At 35.2% G+C, this 22,764-nt stretch overlaps 2 protein-coding genes and 1 long non-coding RNA gene across 4 annotated transcripts; 2 read left to right on the top strand and 1 right to left on the bottom strand.

Annotated features, from left to right (window-relative positions):
- The first annotated feature begins 6,240 nt into the window (after positions 1 to 6,240).
- Positions 6,241 to 7,104, top strand: LOC147298802 (uncharacterized). Its single transcript, XR_015120022.1, has 2 exons — positions 6,241 to 6,632; positions 6,736 to 7,104. It is a non-coding gene; the product is annotated as an uncharacterized LOC147298802 (long non-coding RNA).
- Positions 7,105 to 13,225: 6,121 nt separating this feature from the next.
- Positions 13,226 to 16,899, top strand: PDX2 (pyridoxine biosynthesis 2). Of its 2 annotated transcripts, none has more exons than XM_086245606.1 (7): positions 13,226 to 13,401; positions 13,488 to 13,615; positions 14,099 to 14,186; positions 14,322 to 14,395; positions 15,326 to 15,514; positions 16,351 to 16,457; positions 16,527 to 16,899. In XM_086245606.1, exons 1-7 carry the CDS (start codon positions 13,347 to 13,349, stop codon positions 16,657 to 16,659), a joined length of 774 nt encoding a protein of 257 aa, XP_086101732.1. In that variant the 5' UTR covers positions 13,226 to 13,346; the 3' UTR covers positions 16,660 to 16,899. The 2 variants fall into 2 exon arrangements, with proteins under 2 accessions (XP_086101732.1, XP_086101737.1); XM_086245611.1 differs by having other exon boundaries at positions 13,229 to 13,401; positions 16,360 to 16,457.
- Positions 16,900 to 17,175: 276 nt separating this feature from the next.
- Positions 17,176 to 18,587, bottom strand: LOC147298800 (uncharacterized). The gene is made up of 2 exons (XM_086228715.1): positions 17,993 to 18,587; positions 17,176 to 17,921 (listed from the first exon to the last, which is right to left on the bottom strand). The coding sequence occupies exons 1-2, from the start codon at positions 18,585 to 18,587 to the stop codon at positions 17,176 to 17,178; spliced, it is 1,341 nt and encodes a 446-aa protein (XP_086084841.1).
- Between the last annotated feature and the right edge of the window lie 4,177 nt (positions 18,588 to 22,764).

The following is a 22,764-nucleotide window of genomic DNA, read 5'->3' as shown; positions in this document are numbered from 1 at the left end:
TTTATTAAATAGTGTAGTTTTATAATTGAAATTGTTTATTTTTTAGGGTTTTTTTTTTTTAAGTCCATTTTTTAAAATTTACTATTCATCCGGCCCAACCGCTACAGTAAACTACTGTAGCGGCCCACTTTTTAAAAAAACCGTTACTGTAGCGCGCTACAGTGTTTTTTAAATACAATTTTTTTTCTTTATTTCAGTGCCATTTAGTACATAAATTACTCAAAAAAAAATCATAATTTAGATATTTTTTATTTCATAAACATGTTAAATAATAACCAACATAAAACACAAAAAATCAAGATGAGACATCCATAATCTTTTGCATTTTATTAGTAAATATAACTGTTACTATCGAAAAGTAACAATCACCTATTGCTACTGTCCGGCAGTAACAATCACATATTGCTACTGTCCGGCAGTAACAATCACTTATTGTTACTGTTCGGCAGTAACAATCACATATTGCTACTGCCCGGCAGTAACAATCACATATTGCTACTGTCCGGCAGTAACAATCACCTATTGCTACTGCCCGACAGTAACAATCACCTATTGCTACTGCCCGACAGTAACAATCTCCTATTGCTACTGCCCGACAGTAACAATCACCTATTGTTATTGTTTGATAGTAACAATAATAATAAATTAAATAATATAATTTAAACATAATACAATCCTTGTGAAAGCATAAACAACCAAATGAATTATAAACCTATGACACAATTACAACAAACTAAAACAGAAATAAACCCAAATCAATTACTATTTGGCAGTAACAATCATAGCCTCATTTACATATTGTTACTGATAAATATAATTGTTACTGTCGAATTATAACAATTTATAACATTAATATTATTGTTACTATAGAATAGTAACAATTACAAATCAATAAAAATAGTTGTAAATGTAGCAGTAACATGTTAAATACTAATAAAAATCAAAATAAATCAAACATAAAAATTACAATAATAAGTTGTCACTAACAACCAGTAACAACTAAAAAAATTCTCTCCACAACCAAATAAACATTTACTCAAAGATTTCAACTACTTTATCCATCTGTCTTACTTGAGCATAACCAGTAATCATAGTATTCCAAAAAACAATATCCTTGTTAATCATTTTTTCTGAAAAGAGATAGAGCTTCAACCATTCTCACCCTTCTGCAAACACAAACATCAACCAAAAGAATAAAACCCAATTGAGCAATTTTCCAAAGAAACAAATAAGAACAACAATCCGAAAACTCACAATCTAAAAATGCAAATCAAAACCAACCCATTACGCTATGCCATAAAAATTGTATTTCACTGTTCCTACTCCTGTGTTTTTTTTTCCCCTCAATTTTTCAGACAATTTTTTTGAATGTGCTTCTGATGCAAAATCCGATATTGTCTGTTTCCGAATTCCTAATTTCCTATCATATATTAATTAATTAATTAATTAATTAATATCATGGAGATTATAGACCTTTCCCTGTTTCATGGAGATTATGAGGTAACTGCAGAAGACCACATCACCAAATCCTCAGCTACTCTCAGCTTTAGGGTCACAAAAGCTGAACCACAGGCAATTGTCCATGTTCATATTGATGCATGAAACACCACAATGTATAATAATAACTATACATATTGAGAAAAATAAAATTCTATAATATTGAGTTTATGACAACATACTGCTGCAACAGTCTAAAGAGTAAAGATTAAGAAACAGCAATACCACTGCATTGGTTCACAAGAGAAACAAATTTCCTATAGCCAAAGCAATAGCACACAAACATTTGAAGCCATTAACAGAAGCTCAAATACAAACATTCCAATAAGCAAAGCACAGATCCTTTGGAAAATATGAATCACAAATCGTATCGATCAATCACTTAAGAAAAAAATGAATCCTAACAAAATCTGAGCACAAGTGTTTAATTAGTATGAAATGCTTATACAAGTGTATTTGCAATTCATTTTCCGAGGAAACAAACAGATCCAAACTGCACAGATCTAGTAAACTGAATCAAATAATCACAAGAGAGAAAGTTGTAGAAGAACCTTAGGGAAGGTGGCGCTCTGGGCCCACACACTGCCGTCGTGGTCGACAATGGCCGCCGCGGTGAGGCGGTTGCCGTCGATGTCGCACATCAAGTGATCGTCGACGTAAGCCTGCCACGACATTTTCCTGATTCAATCCTGACCGTCGATTCGGATTTATGAATTTATTTTTTTTCTGATCCCAATAAGTCCGTACAGTTCCTCCAGATCTCAGAGATCCATTTCGCTTCGCCATGGCTCAGCCTTTGGTAAAGAAGGACGACGATCATGACGACGAAGGTGAGTGTGTGTCCCCGTCACTTGCAGAGAAACAGAAAAGGAGGGAGACGGAGAGAGAGAAACAGAGAATGAGAGAGAGAGAGAGAGGGAGACGGCGAAGCCTACTCCGCCGAAAACGATTCGATTCCCAAGGCCTGCATCAGGACCATCTTCGCCATCGCGAAGAAGCTCTGCGAGCAAATCTTCCAAGGCATCAGCACAGCCATTCAACAACGAGGTGAGACAGAGTGAGGTGAGAGATAGAGACGGAGAAAACAAGACGGAGAAGAGAAGAATGTTAGAATGTGGACCGGGTTAGGTATTATTGGACCTCCTTTAAAACTAAAAAAAAGTACAGGGTCTTAAAGGTATAAAGAGCCCAAATTTGGGTTTTATAATCATTTACTTTAATTTTTACATCATTCTTTAAATATACTATAAGAAAAAGGTATAGCATTTTTCAATTCTTATATACAAACATAATATGCGATACATTTATTGTTTGACCAGTAAATGAATTTTAAGAATATACCATTTTTTGTGGGGTATAGTTTTTTATACCATTGAATGGTAGACGTACGACATCAATTCTCTACACCATATAAGCTTTCGCTTGGAAGTCCATCTTTGATGGGGAATCTGTATGACCCAATTATATTTAAAACAAAACTACTAAGAAAACAATATATACATTATTTTTAAATAAAAGGCTTCCAATCGACTATAATAAAAGGAATTAAACATGTTAACCACTCCAATCCCAAACCTATTAGTTGTAGTTTTCTTGACACACACTCCTCCTTATTCATAAACTTGCGACTATATATATTTCGCAACCGATCATAGGTCTTTTCCTTATGTAAATGTGTTATACATGCATCAGTACTATATATAATTGCGGCCAAACCTTGTATTGCCTCCTCTCTTATAAGTTGTGCTCCAACCAAGTTTAGTTTTTCGACAGTGAGATCGGAGTTTGATCATGATATTAATTGATGGGCGACTGGGCTAATCTTCCTCGAGATCTTGTTATCAGTCTCGCCAAACTGATGGTTTCAATGCAGGATTTTATTGTTTTTGGTGCAGTTTGTAAGTCATGGAGATCAGCCGCAACCAAAGAAAACTTTGCTAGTGAATTTGGATTAACACATCAAGTTCCATTCCTTGTGTTTTCAATGAAGGAAGGTGATGCCATCCGTAAGTTTTACAACCTTGCAAAAGGTAAGATTCACAAACTCAATCTCCCAGAAGCTATGATAAAGGCACACTGTTATTCTTCGATCTCTAGGATGGCTCATGACTATATCTTTAAGAGATTTCAAACCTAGCTAGTCTGTTGAATCCCTTGAATCTTGCCCACATTGCACTGCCAGATTTTGAGGAAATTGATCAATATCCTGCCGGACAGTTTAATGTCGGTCATGTCGTGAGTAAGTTTGTCTTATCATCAAGCCCTTCTTGCTCCATATCGGATTGCATAGTCATGGTTCCTTATGCATGTAACAGTTTGGCATTTTGCAAACTAGGAGAAGATCAATATTGGACATATATGCCAAATGTGGTTTCTAATGAACAAATATATGATGTACCTTATTACAATGGACAATTTTATGTTGTGACCTATAGTGGGCGTGTTTTGGTTTGTGATATTGAAGACCCTAAACAAGTGGGTACGAGGGTTGTTGCTCCACAGATGCCAACCAAACTTATACTGACAGGGGACCGTTTTCATCCTATGATAACAAAACAATATATAGTGGAATCAGGAGGGGCCTTGTTGGTGGTTTTGTGTTATAGACAATGGTATTGCCCAATTATTGGATTTAGGGTTTTCAAGGTGCCATTTAGACATAGCAAGGGGTGGTTGGACTCGGAAGTAAAGAATTTGGGGAATAGAACCTTGTTCTTGAGTGATTATAGTTCTTCATTCTCTATTGAGGCCTCCGACGACTCTAGATGCAAGGCTAATTGCATATACTTCATGGATAATTTGTGTCTGCCAAACAAGTTAGACATAGCTAGGTTGTTATAATATGAATTAAAGATGGAAAAATCAATCGACGATTTCACAAACTCCCTAGTTTGTTATTAGGAGGAAGAGAAAACATGATACGTAATTTTCTAACACCGTATTTATGGGTTCAACCAAGTTTCTAAAAAAGATGTTCTATTACTGTAAATTCTAACATGTGGAGTTCATTAGATCACAAAATCATCATGCTCCATCACGTTCATAGGTCAACTCTTGCATATATATGATTATGGATTTTGAAGTAACGCATCAACCAAAATTTTATTGGTCGCTAGACCAACTAATCGAGTCAAAATCAAAGTTGGTTTTTTTTTTTTCTTTTCTTTTCGATTTCTATTTTTTGTTTGTACTACGACCACAATTTTATTGGTCATTAAGACAGTTTTTGATTGTATGATATTTGATTTCAACTATTTGTTAGAATATGATTTTCAATATTGTCGGACTGTCCAATATGCATGCGGTCATATATAACTAATTTATATATCTAGTTATCGAGATTGTCTGGCTAATTTGATGGTTCACACCCATATATATATATATATATGGAATATTTGTGGCAGATTGTACAGTCCTGTTTTCTAACCCAAGTGTGTACGTAAGCTGGAAGATAACAAACGAGAGTGGCGTGGTCAGACAAGCATGCATGTAATATGATATATCAGCATTGCACGGAAAAGCATTGCCAACAAACAAATCTGAGTCCAGCCAAGATTTTCACAATATGGGCATGGCCATGAACAACCTGACCTTGCTTTCCATCTTTCATTGCACAAAAACCCTTAATTAAGCACAAAAGGGTATACAAAAATTGGTGTACAAAAATCATTCCCTACATTCTTAGAGATTATTCGATCAGCTGTATAAAATCTGACTTGACCTTTGTAATTATTTTTTTGGCAACTATCCCATCTCCATGTTCTCATTTTTACAACTGACACTACAACAAATATGGCTTAAAGCCACCTTGAATTGAAACTAAATTGAAATTAGTGACCAATGACATTTTTTTGAGTCACCAATTAATACTTTAGTTGTTTTAAAAAATTTTAGTGGAGTTAATAGTTATTTTATGATCCACTAATTTGTACAATAGTTTACTAAGAAGTAGCTACACAAAGATAGTAACCAAACTTGAAAATTGGTGGGAGATTTATTCCTTTCCCACAACAATTCCAACTAAAAGAGGCAAATGTGGTATTAAAAAGTTGTCTTAATTATTATTATTATTTTTTTAATATATATGTATGTGTATGTTTGAAACAAATAAAAAATTATTGAAACATATAGTAGAAAACTAAAAAAATGATAAAATATTTAATATAAATACAAAATAAATTTGGCATAATTTATGAAATATCGGATCAGAATGCCTTAGGAAAATTTCGGATCGGAATTTATAGAAACATTCCAATTCCAATCCAATTTTTTTCTGAATTTTTGGATTTCGGCATTTTTAGATTTGAATCAAGCGTTCCAAAATTGAAAATTTTCGAATTGGAATCAATCAGATTTGGATTTTCCAATCTAAATCACACCCCTACCACTAGCCCATTCCCATTAAAAAAAAAACTCTAAATACTTATTATAGAAAATTTTGAAATTATTTTCCTATGAATTTATAAAATTGTTTGTTTTAAAAAGAGATGCTTTTGTAAATTGGTTTAAGGTTTTATTTTGACAAAATTAAATGTTTAGATTTTAAACGATCTTTTGATCTAGTTGGATAGGGCTCGGGAGTACGAGCGCGTAGACACGAAAAAGATGTGAAACGGAGCTACAACCATCAAGTTTTGGGTATTTTAAGTTAAAGGACAATTTTGTAAATTCATCAGCTAGGGTTTTACTATAAAACCTAACTTCACCCTTTTTTTTCTCATTTTCCTCCTCAGCAGCCGCACACCCCCTTCTCTCTCTCTCTCTTCTCTCTAATCTGCCGTGAGCTCTCTCCGGCCATCTCTTCATCGTCCAGCAGCCATCGCCGGTAACATGACTCCAATCGACTTGTCTCTTCTTCCTCTCTCTATTCCTACCTTTTGATTGCCCAACAACCCAATGAAAACATGGATTTAAACCGAACCTGAATCGGCCTTCTTCTCCGATGGGTCACTAATTCCGGCGACCTTTTGCCGTCGAGTTGGTCCTGAAATCTTCCCCTGGGTGAGCTGAGTTCAATAGTGTAAACACCCAGCCCGTTCAGTCGCCGTACGTGATGGTTCGAAACCCTAACAGCCCTGACCCTCCTCCGTCGTTTCTGGCGATCTAGGCGGCAGATTCCGGCGATCTTCATCGGGGTTTACTCCTCTCCTCTGTTTTCATTATAATTTTTTTTTCCTTATAATTTTTCTTTGTTCTAAACTTCTATGTTTTCATTATAATTTTTTTTTTCATTTGCAGGTCTCTACTCTCTAGATCGATTTTTGATTTGGTATGGTTGTGTTTGTAATATTTTTTAGTTATTTGCAAATTGTACAAATCTATTTTAGGGTTTAGTGCAAGTCAATTTTCGGATTATAGCATGGTTGTGGAATTAACTTCTATGTAATATTGGTTCAGAAACTCTCTTTGTATAGTATAGTATAGATTTCGCATTGTAAAGTTGGTTGAGAAACTCTCTTTTGTATTGTGGGTATGTTAGTGATGGTTGATGTAATGTAGATGACAGGTTGGTATCTTCATTTGTATTTGTAAATCAGTTGTTAGATGGATGGTTGGATGTAATCAATGAAGTTTATGTGATGCTTTCTGCCAAGTTCTGCTACTGAATTTCTATTTTATCATTAAGTGTAGCACTAGTGTTTAAGATGTATTAGATGCAAGACAGGAAAATTAAAGGATGGTTAATTATAGCAGCTCAATAATCATGCAGTGAGTACTGCAAGATTTAATGGAATGCATATATAATTGCTTTTGTAACTAAATGCTACTGTAATATTTGAACATTGGTGGGAGAATTGCTTTTATCCACTATTATACTTGCAACTACCTGCAACATTGGTGGAGAAATAAATTGTCAGCAGTGTTAGATAGTTTTTGTCTCCAAATTCCACCATTCCAAAAAATTGGTTTGGGTAGCCACTTTGCCACCCCTTTCTCTGCAACCTACTGCTTAAGAGTGACTGCAGGGTGGCTATTGATCTTTCAAACTAATTTTTAGTTGCTGATACATCAATAGATAACATAAACCAATAGTGGATTTAAGCAACAAATGGTGTAGTGTGAAAATGGTGTTATGCATTTCAAACTCAAACAATGAAGATTATGTGCACAAATTTCTTGTACGAAGCTTGAATCTAATTCGTACCTTCCTCTGAATTGTCAACAAATTAACATGCAATTGGCTGGTAATTCAACGGTGCTTGAGGACATGCACACACAAATATGCATCCCCCACATGCATATATATAAGAGAAATTAAGACTGCTGCATGATATGTATGGATCGATGCTGACACAATATAATAGATAGTTAACCACAGTCGTTGTCACCTACCGACACATGGATATTAATCTAAAGAAAAATAAATGAAAATTCAAAAGTTATATATCTTCAGTTCTTCACAACCAATTCTCTAAAACCATATTTTAAATAAACAAAACTTTAAAGTCAAAGGTGCCTCCATATATGTATACATGTAGTACAGAGAGGCACCACAACATCTCTACATGCACTAATTAAGATGTAGCATGACTGATGACTTCTCTTTTTTTTTTATCACGCGTTTCCTTTATATCACCATGGTGTAGAGGCGTCAAGGGAAAGATTGCGTTTGTGATATTGTTTTGTGTACGTGTTAAATATATATATATAAGCATCCGGATAAAGGAATTTTGTGGGGGTTTTTTTTTTCCTTTCTAAATGTAGCTTTTTGACCACTGCCACGTCTTTTATTCTTCAGCAAAAATAAATTGTCGAGTGCTCAGTGCCTGATATTTATAAAAAAACAATTAAAAGAAAAGTCAGATTTTAACTCACCACACTCCGCACCTACTTATCTATTGAAACATGCACTCCTAACCTTTGGGTAATCTATCAATGTGACAATGTTTACACCATGTCAACGTGTCAACATACTCATGACATGATTTCTTACTAGTATTTTAACTATTTAAATGAGACTTAACAAACAAAAGAAAAGTTTCAAAATGTGATAAGTGGCTATGCACATTTGCCTCAAGGTGAAGGTGTTGTAGGAATATGACATCTTTTTTTTTTTTTTTTGCTGATCTTATACTTAATTATGTCTAAAATGGTATCATTTTGAATTTAAGGATCAAACATTTTGACTTTAAAATTTGGTATTTATAATTCGTACTAAATATATATTTATATAGAAATCTAAAACAGAGTAGTACGTTTCAAATTATAAATAAAAAGTAGAAAGTCAATACTAAAATGATTAGTACGTAGATCATCTAAATCCCGTTGAATTGTTTACATTTTCACTCAAGTTTTCAGTCTTGTGTGGCAAGCAGGATTTGCAGCCAATATTCTTGGGTTTGGAGATATATCTTCAGCTATCTTAGTGCACCCTCTTTAATTTCTGCCTTATTTTAAGTTCTTAACCAAATGAAAGGAAGGAATTAAAATCAGGACGTATATGCAAAAGCATGAAAACCAAATGAAACAAGTGCAAAATACAAAACAACCCCACCTAAAAAAGTAAAAAGGAATAAAAAAGAGAAAGGAACAAAAGTTTGCCTTTTTTTTTTTTGGCTTTGTCCTTGCGTCCAAAGTTTGCTATCTATGTCTGTTTTGGCGAAGGCAAAGTTTGCTTTCTAATTTTTCGGTCAAGGCAAAGTTTACTTTCTATTTATGCTCAACAACTAAAACTTGCATATATAAATACCAATACGGAGTTCATGTTCACTGTAATAAGCTAAATATTCATATCATTAGGGGTGTGATTTGGATTGGAAAATTCAAATCCGACCAATTTCAATTCGATAATTTCTAATTTTAGAATGGCCAAATCAAATATGAAATTCAAAAATTTCCAAAAAAATTGGATTGAAATTTGAATGTCTTTATAAATTCCGATCCAATCCAAATTCTGATCTAAAAAATTCTGAAATTTTTCAAAGGCATTCCAATCAAATATTTCCGAAATTATGCTAATTGATTATGTATTTATATTAATATTATATACTTTATCATTTATTTAGTTTATGAAAGCAAGTGCAAACACTACCTCCTTATTTTTTTTCATGCTTTCCTAGATTTTTTTTATGGTATGGTATATATGGTTCTAAATGTTATTTAAATTAATATTTTGTATATTTTTTTTAAATTGGACATATAGTTTAATCAAATTTTAATATAAACATTGAAACGCATCAGAATCTATTTTTTACTTTTTTTTTTTTTAATTTCATCATTATTCACACAAAAAAAAAAAAAATCTGAAGATGCTTTAAAAAATATTATGAAAATGTGAAAATTTCAATTTTTTATTCGAAGTTTTGAAAATGTGATATTCCGAAAAAATCCTAAAATTTCGATTCGGAATGAGATGTTGAAATTCTGATTTTTTGAAATAAAAATTCCATTCCAGAATTTTTTTTTATTGAAATTAGAATACCCTATTTCCGATCCAATCTGTCCAAAACACACCCCAACATATCATCATTCTTGCATTCTTACTAGCTTAAAACTATGTAACAAATTAATTAAGATGATAGGTGGGAGATGTTTACAAGATGGTGCATGGCCGCGATGGTATGTACCACTATATATATATATATATATATATATATATATATATAGGCTCCTTCTGTTGAGGTATATTTCAACTTATTTATGTTGAGGTATGATCTTGTTGGGGCCCACACGAGTCGTTTTGTATCAATCTAAATCGTTCATTTTTTACATCTCTATTGATAGATCATCTCTGCAAAAAATTAGTCAAATCGGAAATTATTTGACTATCTAACTTTGATCAAATAAATGAACGAACCAAATATTTTCAATGAAACCGTCCATTTGTTTTATCAAAGTTAGATAGGCAAATGATTTCCGATTTGGCTAATTTTTTGCAGTGATGATCTATCAATGAAGATGTAAAAAATGAATGGTTCGGATTGACACAAAACTACTCGTGTGGGCCCCAACATGATCATACCTCAACATAAATAAGTTGAAGTATACCTCAATAGAAGGAGCCTCTATATATATATATATATATATGTTGCACTAGGTTATTGGCCTATGGCCAACTGTAAATATATACACACATATTACATATATATAGCTTCCTTTGCTACTCCACTTTGCCCAAAATGCAAGCACCATCACTTGACATGTGCTTCTCAAAAAAACTCTTTATTAGCGCCATTATAACTCAGAAGTACTTTTATTTATTTTTGTCAAACGCTACCAAAAACGTTTTTACTAATCTAAAAGCGTTTTTGGTAATTCTAAAAACAGTGCCAAACAGGAATAAGCAAAAGAAAAGTTTTAAAAGAAATGCTATCCACCTCCACCAACCTTCTTCTTTATTATTCTCATTACACAATGTATTTTTATAATCAGAAACGTTCGTTTCTAAGATAATTATTTGAAGATCATTTCTGTAAATAATCAACTAAATCGGAACTCATTTGGTCATGTAACCGTTATCAGATAAACAAACGATGAATCAAATTTTTACAGAAATCGTATGTTTATTTGATCACAGTTACATAATTAAACGATTTCTGATTTGGTTGATTTTTAGCGGAGATAATCTTTATGAACTATATAGAAAAAATGAACAGTTATAATCATGAATTTATATTGCAGAATTAGAATAATAAAAAAGAAGGTAAGTGAAAAAGGTAGATTGAAGGATGTGAATAGCATGAATTCCTCAAGTTTCAAAATGTGATAAGTGGCTCTGCGTATTTGCCTCAAGGTGAAGATGTTGTAGGAATATGACATTTTTTTTTTTTGTTGATCTTATGCTTTTTTATTTTGCTGCTTGCTGATCGTATGCTTAACTACGTCTAAAATGGTATCATTTTGAATTTAAGGGTCAAACATTTTTTGGCATGGACCCGTCCTAACCTGGCTCGAGTCGGGCATAAAGGCCCAACCGCCTCTCGTTTTTAAATCGCTTAATTAAGTCATTTCTCACTCGAATCACATCCCTCCCTCCCGCCAAGTTCTAGAAACTTTGCGATCTCTCTCTGGTTCGCTCACTCTAGTTCGCATTCTCAATCTCAGAGACAACAATGGTGGTGAGAATTTCATTTATATAAGATATTTTGCAAATGCACAATGAATTTTGTGAGTTTAATAGTTCAGCATTGTTAAATTTTCAAAAGACTTCGCTCGCGAGTGTTGATGTTGCGGTGACTCCGACACCGGAGAAAAAATCGGACAAAGCTGATGCTGATACAGTAATCGATCTAATCCTCACAACTTGATCAATTTATATTTTTGATTGCTTAATTGAAAATTATTGCAATATTTGGGGTTTTACTCAGATGTGGGTTATTGATGGTTCAACATTGAAACATCGGGAATGAGACAATGTTATAGCTACCCTGATCACTCAGGTCAGAGAGATGTAGCTACTATGATCACTCAGGTCAGGGAGATGTAGCTACTCTGATCACTCAGGTCACTTAGGTACGTGAATTCAATAGTTACATTTCACATCTATGATAAGTCAAATTTGAATTAGAGAGAATTTCAGTTTTCCTATGTTGTCCATTTGCTCATCGTCTAATGAAATAGTTGTTATATTTACTTTCCCTATAATTTTAGTTGCCATTAAATTTAGCAGATGCTTAATCACCTTGAATTTCGATTGGAGATCTATCTATTCCTTTTCTTTTCTATGTCTTTTCTCTATCAATTATAAGACTACACATCAGAACAAAAATAATAAGAAAATTTGTGTAAGGGTTGATCGGAAAAGGAAATGATTATGAAACTGGTTAATATTATAACGATACTAGGTATACCTTTTATATTATGACGATACTAGTTAAAAGAATAAAATTGACTGATATTATGACGATAGTATGTAGTATAGATATCATTATGGGAGAAGTTGATCTCTTGCCTAACCCATCCTCTCCCTCTCACCTATCCCTGCCCTACCTCATTCCCCTCCACACAGACCCGACCCACCCCACCTTCCTCCCCCTCACCCAGCCCCAACCCACCCCACCCCACCCCACCCCTCATCTCTCCCTCTCATTCTTTCTCCCCCTGATTCTCTCCTCTCTCCCCGAGCTCACTCATTTTCTCTCTCGATTCCTTTCAGTTCGGCAAGTTCATCAGTGAACCAGGCGGAGAAAACCCCGCCAAAAGCTCCCTCTATCTTCCCCGACTCCCCAGACCAGCCTCCACCCCCAGCCATCACATGACTCCCTGAGCACACAGCCATCCCAACACTACCACTCTCTCATCCGGCCACCACCAGTTACTTTACTGGTTGGAAAATACTCCCCAGAGGCCGACTATCACTCCCCATAACTCCCCTTACCGACTAACCACCCACACTTGCAAGAAATTGCCGGAAAGCTCAAGCAACTTACAACTTTTTTTTTTTAATGGATGTTCGGAGGAGAGAGGGAAGGAGAGAGAGAGAGAGAGCTGGGTGGGTCATGTGAAGGGCGAAGATGGTCGGGTGACTTGGGTAAGGGAGAGGGAGGGCTAGGTGTGTTTTGTTTTGTTTTTGTCTAAATTAATGGAGTGTGTTGAGTGATGGGGTGTTTTGTAGTGAGAAATTTTGTGAAATAGATAAAATAAAAATATTATTGTAATTAAAAGGAGTGTATATGAGAAAATTTAATTATGAGAGGAGTGTGCGAAAATGTGAAATAAAAAAAAGTGAGAAAATGTATGCAAATAGCATAACTCTATTTAAAAGGCAAAAAGTGGAGCCAGTCAGAAACGAGAGGCCCAGGCGTCTTCCAAGGCTTGACCACTCCTCAGTCCTCACACACCTCTCTCGGTCACTAATAAACTGTTTTCTATCGTCAGTGAGGTCAAGTCTTGGACGCTTTGAGCAAACTATGGCCCTCGTCGGCGTGCTTGCTTTACAGGGATCTTTCAACGAACACATAGCAGGCACACCTTTTCTTCTTCATTCTCTCCCGTCGCTTATGTATTCGATATTATTATTGAAACTCTGTGTGTCTCTCTCTGTGTTGTAGCTCTGAGAAGGCTTGGGGTGAAGGGCATGGAGGTAAGGAAACCAGAGCAGCTCCAAAACGTTGCGTCCCTTATTATCCCTGGAGGAGAGAGCACCACCATGGCCAAGCTCGCCGAGTACCACAACCTGGTCTCTCTCTCTCTCTCTCTCTCTCTCTCTCTTTCTCTTTGTGTGTATGCGTGTTGATTCATTTAATGCTTTTTTATTTTGTTACTTCTTGGTTTACTATGTAAAAGCATGCCCTAGAGCTACAATTTTCACTAAAATATTATATTTTTGCTTTGGAGTATTGGGTGATTGAATTTGTATGTTGTATTTGCGAGATGCGGTTTAATATAGCAGCAAATGTGGGTTAAGGAGAAAATGAGGTGTTTGCTATGAACCATGTAATTTGGTTATATGGGTTTGGCTCGGTTAGTTAAATTTATACAAAAGTGGTGAAATTTTGAACTATTTTCGCTTGGCTTTTGTACTCAAAAGATGCAACAGAAGGTTAAAGAAAGTGAAAAAAACTATAACATTATTTGAACAATAAAAATTTTAATTCTGACTCTTTTATTTTTTTTCCAAAAACATAATTGATTATCATTTGTTTATTTAATTTATTCACAGTTTCCTGCTTTGCGTGAGTTTGTTAAAATGGGGAAGCCTGTTTGGGGGACCTGTGCAGGGCTTATTTTCTTAGCAAACAAAGCTACAGGTGCATTTCCTTCTTCTTTTCTTTTATTAATCTGTAAGTTATTGATCTTTCATTTTAGTTTGATTTTTCTTCTTCAATACAAATAAAAGCAGCTGAAAGTTGCTTTAATTAGTGAGACAAGGCATGTGTTTTCAGGACAGAAAATAGGAGGACAGGAACTTGTTGGAGGCCTGGATTGCACAGTTCACAGAAACTTCTTTGGCAGCCAGGTAAATGCACTGACTTCTGAATTCTCAAGTTAAGCATGTTTATCAAGATGGATATGCCATAAGCAGATAAAAGATGAGACACATGTTGTATCTGTAAATGTGTCAGTACTTAACATGGTAAAATAGTCCGAGATTTCTTGATTCGGAAAGTTCATTAAAGAAGGGGCATATAAGGCACATAGTATGATTTGAATGGTTTTATTGTGTTTGGATTCATTTTTGTTACCTGCAGGCTCATTTATCTATTATTTATTTATGTACTTGTTTATTGAAACAGTGAATGTCGTCATTCTAGTGGCCACATACATGTTATCTTGAAAGTTTTGTATACTATAATTAGCGAATTCCATTGACCTGTTAATTGAAAATTGTAGTAGATTATGATGAGATATATAATATCTAAAAAACCTAATTGATATATAATATCTACATCTCTATTTTATTTAATTAATGAATTCCATTGACCTGTTATTTCAGTGCTTGTTATCTGACAAGCATAGAAACTTGCATGGGAACTTTATACATCTGTGTAATGCATACTTCATAGGGTTAATTATGAGGGAAAAAATCATGGAGCTAAAGGGTTTTCTTTAATGCGGGATGAAGATGCAGGATTAATTTAGGATGCGATGATTGATCACTGACCATACACCGGTCGATTGGCCATGGTCACAAATTGATTGGTATCTCACATCCCCCATTAATCCTGCATCTTCCATCCCACATTAGAGAATTGTGGATGGAGATAATGGAATAAAAATTCGGCTGCCCATGTTTATATTTTTGTTTACTGTTAAAGAAAGAATGAGAAAAAAAGGGTTGTGAGGAACTGACTTATATAGGGAACTATCTGTTGTAACAAGTCAGTTTATTCAATGTTGGATTTCTCAATTTGTCTGTTATTAATTTTTGTTTTTTTAAAACTTACAGATTCAAAGTTTTGAGGCAGAAATTTCAGTACCAGAGCTTGCTTCTAAGGAAGGTGGTCCTGAAATATTTCGTGGAGTTTTCATCCGTGCTCCTGCGATCGTTGACATAGGACCAGAAGTTCAAGTGCTGGCTGATTATCCTGTTCCATCTAACAAGGTGTTGGATTCAAATTCTGCTGAAGCCCAAGAGGTTTGTGATACATTCTTCTGTCTCTTTTGACTGGAAATAATGCTATATAATCAGTCTCTACTCTCTAGTCAATGCTTTATTGGCTTCATTTAGGTTGACAACATTACTGTATTCTTGTTATTTCTTCTTCAAAGACCATATTTCCTTGTGAAGCATAAACCATCTAACTTTTTAACAGATGGATAGATTCAACCAGCTCCACTCAGTGGATTGGCAATTCTATTGTCTGTGGATAGAGTAGATAAGATTAGCACTTAATGAGTTAAGATACTTAGTATATTGTTTATGTATCAGAATAGGTTCATTTATCTCTAAAAGGGTCTCATTAGTTTAGAAATTTATGATGGTGGAGTAAATTATGGTAAAAAGTACAATTTTTTACATGATAATCTGTAAATTTCTTGTGGTGTCTTAAAATAAAAGCTGTTGAATATAATCAGAGTAGATACTTTGATGAGGACATGACCATTTTAGTAACACTCTTCTGCAATGAGTTACTTGGCATCTCCTCTTGCAAAATTGTCATCTCTCATATTTTTGGGTTTTTTCTTAGAACCACCGGTCACAAACCTGGTTGTGTCACGAGTTTGTAACACTAAAAAGTATCATGTAGAGTTAGAGTTTTGCACTGAAATCTATTGTCAATGGCACTGAATTCTGCAGCTTGTATTAAGGAAAGACTACTGAAGCTTCTGTTCCAGGGTGCAAACATGCAGTTATATTGCTACAAAAATCTAAAGCACCATTCATCTACAATAAATTACCAAAGATGATATGCCACTGGCATAAATTATGTTTCACCCTTCTTTTGGTGCGATTTTCTTATTTTGTTTCAGTTATTTCAGGAGAATACTGTGCCTGAGAAGAAAGTGATTGTAGCAGTTAGACAAAGGAACTTGCTGGCGACTGCCTTCCATCCTGAACTGACAACAGACACTCGATGGTATATGTGTTTTCTGTTGTTTGTCATTCTCCTAAATTTGCATGAGGTTGTAAATATTTGTTTGTGCAGGCATAGTTACTTCTTGAAGATGGCGACTGAAACTGGAGAAGGGGCCTCAAGTAGCATTATTGCTGTAGAAGCAGATCTAAATTTAAACCAACAACCAAAGAACGACCTCCCTGACCTCCCTGTATATCAATAGGAACAGTGAGATAACTGAAAGTTTATTTCCTGCAGTTTTGAAGTTCTTTACTCTCTTTAGTCTGCTTTTTACTATGATATCTGTTAAAGGTCTTTGATCCTGCACAAGTATTCTTTCAGATGAATTTAGTTTTAAGGCAGATCAACCAGTTCTGCATTTCAGGTGGTGTATATAAATTATAAAGTTGAAAAGGTCACTTTTCCTTTTATTTCCTGAAATAAACTTGAGAATAATTATGTTTCTCTTGTGCACTAGTTAAATGTCAATTTACCGTGTTGCATTTACCTTGTAATGCTCCATTGTTCCATTAGGATCTCAGCCTAATGGATACTACATTAGTTACCCAAAAACAGATGCATATAAATGAAAAACACTTGATTATTGAAATTGATGTTTATTTCTCTTGATCATTTGTCTTATTTTTTATTACATCGAGACTCAAACTTAAAATCTAAAGACTTTACTCAGCCCTCCCAATGCATGGACTAAATTTTTTGGAGGCGATCATTATGAGTATCAAGCAACTTCTCCACTTGTAATCACAATCCCAGCTTGAGATTGAGTAGTTTGGAACCTGCAAACCTTGCAGAGAGGAGAAAAGAATGATGGAGTTCTGTACGTGTCCTCACCACCCATCAATGGCATTGGGACTCCTCTCTTGACTGGACTAACATAACCAGGCCTGTAAGTCTTTCCCAAAACTCCTTCCACCTGATGACTCAATTTGGGAAATGTGAACTGTGTCTCCAAGTGAGCAAAAGTATCATCACCTAGTGGTATATGGTAGTGATGAACTCGGTCTTCTTTTTCTCCAATAGGCCTAACCCTTATGGCTATTTCCACAAGCCCCTCCACAATCACTCTTGCATAGTTAGTGTCATCGGTTCTTTCCACAAGTACTTCTCTGTGTTCACCATTAGTCCTCCATTCGGCCTCTCCATTAGTAGGGATGCTAATTTCCTCACCATCCCATCTGATCATGAGAGCGTCAACTTTGTCATCCCACTTTGAGATCCTCTTTGCTGCAACCACAAGTGTGTGAGTGTCGAACATGATTGAGATGGCTTGAATCCATGTGAAGTCGCGAGTCCTTCCTGTTGGTCTAGTCCCGATGAAGTGTGCATTGATTTGGAGGTTGTCGTCAGAAACAATGGCGAAGTTTCCATCCTTGGCCCCATGGAAGTAGAACATCACACCATCACCACCAATAAAGCGAGGGTCATAGCAGATAGAGCCGTAGCCATCACAGTTGCCTCTTCTAACTGAAAAGCGCATGCAGAATTGTTAGTTCAAATATACATGTTGGGTGAGAAAATTAAAGTAAGGAGCTTACCCTTGCAAGTGGCTTCACAAGTGCTACCGCAGTTAACAAAACAACCCTTTGATTTCTTGTTGTTTTTGGGCTTTCTCTCTGGACATTCGGGTGGACACACAAGGGTCTTGTAAAAACAGGCCCCCTGTGCTTTGCATAAACATTGCTCCTGTCCCGATGCCGTTGCTGGCAATACGTCGTAGTTTGTAGTATCATTGATTCCATTGCCATTTCCGTTTCCATTGCCATTACCATTTCCGTTTCCACTGCCAGTGTTGCCATTGCCATTCCCATTCCCATTCCCGTTGCCATTGCCATTCCCATTTCCATTTCCGTTACCGTTACCGTTGCCGTTTCCGTTTCCATTTCCACTGCCAGTGTTGCCATTCCCATTCCCATTGCCGTTGCCACTCCCAGTGTTGCCATTTCCATTCCCATTGCCGTTACCGCCGCTGCCATCAGTGTTGCCATTACCATTCCCGTTCCCGTTGCCACTTCCAGTGTTTCCATTGCCATTCCCATTCCCATTGCCTTGGCCCAGAACAAAGCTGGCTTCCATGGCAATGAGCACTACAAAGAGCGCCACCAATACATGTGACATTCTTATTTTAGCCATTTCTAGCTAGCAACTGTACTATATATGTTTATCTTCTATCCTGCTCTTAGCTAGATTTACTTGTATTCTGAGCAGGAAGGGTTGATAGGAATGGCAGTGTTCAAAGAGATATTTATAATGGAGTATTGAGAGAGAATCAGGCCTTCATTAGCTATTTTTTTATAATTAATTTTATTTGGAATTATTTGTAATTTGACCAATGGGGCTGCTGACTATATTTTAGTTAGAGACCTGGCCTATACAAAACAAAACAAAACTTCCCATAAACGCTAAACCTTTTTAAGAACCTGAAGCATTGGTACGTGTTAACTTGAATTTGTGATAGAGATAGGAACACTTTTTTGGACATGTACTCACCTTCAAGTTGAATGGTGTACGTACACTATTTTGCATAGCACATGCATTATTGATCATATCTTACGATTGCCTCAAAGTGATCATATACAAAAGAAAATTGCAGTTTACATGCGAAAGATCCATTAAGAGTTGTCCAACGCGAAACATTAACATTAACATTTGTGAGAGGGTTGGTTTTGTGCGCACTGCTTACTGTCGCATACAATTTAAGTCTCATGTGACCGATCATATATACACATTGCACCTCACACCCATCTTAGTATTTTTCTTTTTTCTCATTCCTTTTAAAGTTTATATTTGGATTCAAATTCTATACTTCTTTTTACTTGACTTTTATTAGTGACCATATATTCCTTATTCAATGGTAGGGAGCTAAAAAATGGAATTGATTCATAACATTTTTTCTAGCTAATAATGTCTTTTTATCTTCTCCTGATCTGTTGATTTATTTATTTGTGAGCATGAAGGAGATAGATGAGAAAGCCAGGGTTCAAAAGGGGGTATATATAAGGGATCATTATGATATAATTAAAGCATCCAATCCAAAATCAATTGACAATAGGTTGAGAGGCCCAAGTCTTATAAGCCATACTTGCTCCCTTCAATCAGAAGGTAATTATGTTCACTTTCACCCTCAAAACCTGATTGAAGTGTTAATTATTATCTCTAGGTTAATTTCTTTGAAGCTTTTCTCTAGTCATTAATTGTTAACTTGACGTACTGTTGAAGGGGCAAGTATCAGTGTCTCCTCTGACCACCTTAGAGACACTTAATTTCTTTTTTTTGGACCAGCATCTTGATCAGAATCATGAAACTAATCCATCAAATAATCTTAAAATCAATCAAATGTGAGTACGTAGTTGCGTATCCATGGAATTTGTTTTTATAGGGACAGGATGAAAAAGACGGTACTCATGGCCTTTAGCTTAGAAATTATTTATGAGACATTTTATGAAACATTTTGCCTCACTCCTTAAGGTAAAATTTCAGGAAGTTAGGGATAATAACCTAAATTTAGTGTGGAAAAAATAGCTTCATGAGGTCAATTGACCCCTCGATCAATCATATATGTGAGCTCTACCAAGCGTTGACCCAGAAGTCATAAATTGACCCAAAAATTATAATTTGACACGTATTAACTTAAATATATATAGTCATCTAGTAAGGAGGCCAGAAATGATTCATTACTGGTAAGGAGTAAAGCATTTTTCGAAAAATGAGACGTACACGCCAGGACCTAGGAAGATGCCACTAACCTTGTAAAACAAGAAATTCACACACACACGCGCGCACATATATATATATATATCAGGCTCCTTCTGATGAGATATATCTTAACTTATTTATGTTGAGATATACTATGTTAGGGTCCACACGAGCCGTTTTGTGTCCATCTGAACCGTTCATTTTTTATATCTTCATTAATAGATCATCCTTGCAAAAATTAGCTAAATCAGAAATCATTTGCCTATCTAACTTTGATCAAATAAATAGACGAACCAAATATTTTCAATGAAACCGTCTATTTGTTTTATCAAAGTTAGATATGCAAATGATTTCTAATTTGACTAATTTTTTGCAAGAATGATCTATCAATGAAGATAATCCTTACAAACGGTTTGAATCGACACAAAACGACTCGTGTGGGCCCCAACAAAATTATACCTCAACATAAATAAATTGATATATACCTCAACGGAAGGAGCATGATATATATAGTTGAATTAATCTCGTCTTCCTCTTCTTTGTTTCTTTTTTCTTACTTCATGGATGAAGCAAAAGAAACCAAAACGTACAAAAAAACAAAAAATCTTTTTCCTCATCTACTGGTGCAGGTTAAATCACATGTCCATGTTGCATGCCTTTATTGAAGAACGTACAATTAATGTAATCTGAGTCCTGAGACCTCGTGAATGAAAATTTTGGGTGCTTAAACGTATGGTTACATGATACATCAACCCTGAAATTGACTTTAATTTTGTTTGGCCTGAGCAATTGACTTTAGTTAATTAATAACCAAAGATTCCAATAGAAAAAAGAGGCCTTCATACTTTCGTAAGGGTTTCATAAGTTTGTTTCTTAAACATGTCATTTCAAACTTTCAGGACAAAATCGTAGGGATAGATATTGAGAGTAATGTGGAGTAATGTCTCACATCGGAAAACTAGAGTTTATCATATGTGCTTATAAGTCTTAGGCCTCTCCACCCATTGCCAATTGGTTTTGGGTTGGATGCTTTAATTCTATCATGGTATCAGAGCTTGGTTATCTGTGTATAAGGCCCAACGGCCACACGTGCTCCCACGTCACCCAATACAATTTGTTCACGTGTAAGGCTCAAAAATCTCGCCACACGTGCGGGGGCGTGTTGAGAGTAATGTGAAGTAATGTCTCACATCGGAAAACTAGAGCCTAAGCATGCTTATAAGTCTTGGGTCTCTCCACCCATTGCCAATTGGTTTTGAGTTGGATGCTCTAATTCTATCATGGTATCAGAGCTTGATTATCCGCGTGTAAGGCCCAATGGCCACACGTACTCCCATAACGATCACCCAATACAATTTGTTCACGTATAAGGCTCAAAAATCTCGCCACACGTGCTGGGGCGTGTTGAGAGTAATGTGGAGTAATGTCCCACATCGGAAAACTAGAGTTTAGCATATGTGTTTATAAGTCTTGGACCTCTTTACCCATTACCAATTAATTTTGAGTTAGATGCTCTAATTCTATCAATAGACCGGGGCCTTATGCTGATGGATAAATTTTAACACTACCATAATTGCAGACATTACAATTACACTGACTAATAATAAATAATAAGCGATAAGATAATACATCACATTGATTGATAATAGAACATTTCTCAACATTTCTAAATTCTAATTTGTTTCTATCAAAATTGAACGTACCGGTATCTTCAATGGCGGATATGACCCTTTGCTTATCAAGATTAATTAATAACGTTATCTTCATGCATGCTGCATGCATGTAATTAACTTATCGATCTTTTCCATGAGAGAAGAAACGTATCTTTTGCAAAAACCTACAATGAAGGGCACTCTCATTAATTTAATCTTAATTAAATCAAGGGCAGCCCGAATTAACTAGATTTCAGGTGACGTTCTTTAGGTTCTGCAATCTTACACTTAATCTTAACTAAATCGCACGGTGGAGTTGTTGGTTGAGTATCTGGGCTTTGATAACAGTCTTACGTGATTGCACATTTAAGTTTGTAAAAAACATAATTAATATATTGGATACAAGTTTTTAAGATTGTTTTTAGTCAGGGCAAAGTACTTGGACAATTTTGCTTTATGCTCAAACCTTTCGACCGGTTGACAAAATACATTATAGATGTAGATATATATACATGACCATATTCTCTTATAAGTTATGTTGCCATACAATCTTTCTCCAAAAAAAACTATGTTATACAATCTCCTCTTGATAAAAAGAAAAAAAACGTACAATATTCTACAAAATTATTGGGTTAGTATGGTTTTGAAATCTTGTAAAGGTTTTGGACATAATTATTGGATATTAGTTTAGTAGTATTTTTTTTCTCCAATCTTAATTAGAAAATAATTCAAATTCGAATCTTCCCACCCTCGGATAAAAAGAGCAAACAAAAAAAAGCAAAAATTATTAAATGCATGTGGTTTTTTAGATACTAGAGGCGTACTGGAGAAGAGCAAAAAAACAAAAGAAGCAAAAATTATTAGAAATAATTAAATAAAAGAGAAAATAAAAATTAATAGGCAAATAAAAAAGTGGAAAAAAGTTGAGTAATAAAAGATAAGGATAAAAGTAGAAAAAAGTT

The sequence above is a fragment of the Dryas octopetala genome, chromosome 1 (genome assembly GCF_963921425.1).
Source record: "Dryas octopetala chromosome 1, drDryOcto1.1, whole genome shotgun sequence".
NCBI lineage: Eukaryota > Viridiplantae > Streptophyta > Magnoliopsida > Rosales > Rosaceae > Dryas > Dryas octopetala.
Note: the sequence above shows the minus strand (reverse complement) of the source record. Positions and strands in the feature narration are given on the sequence as shown.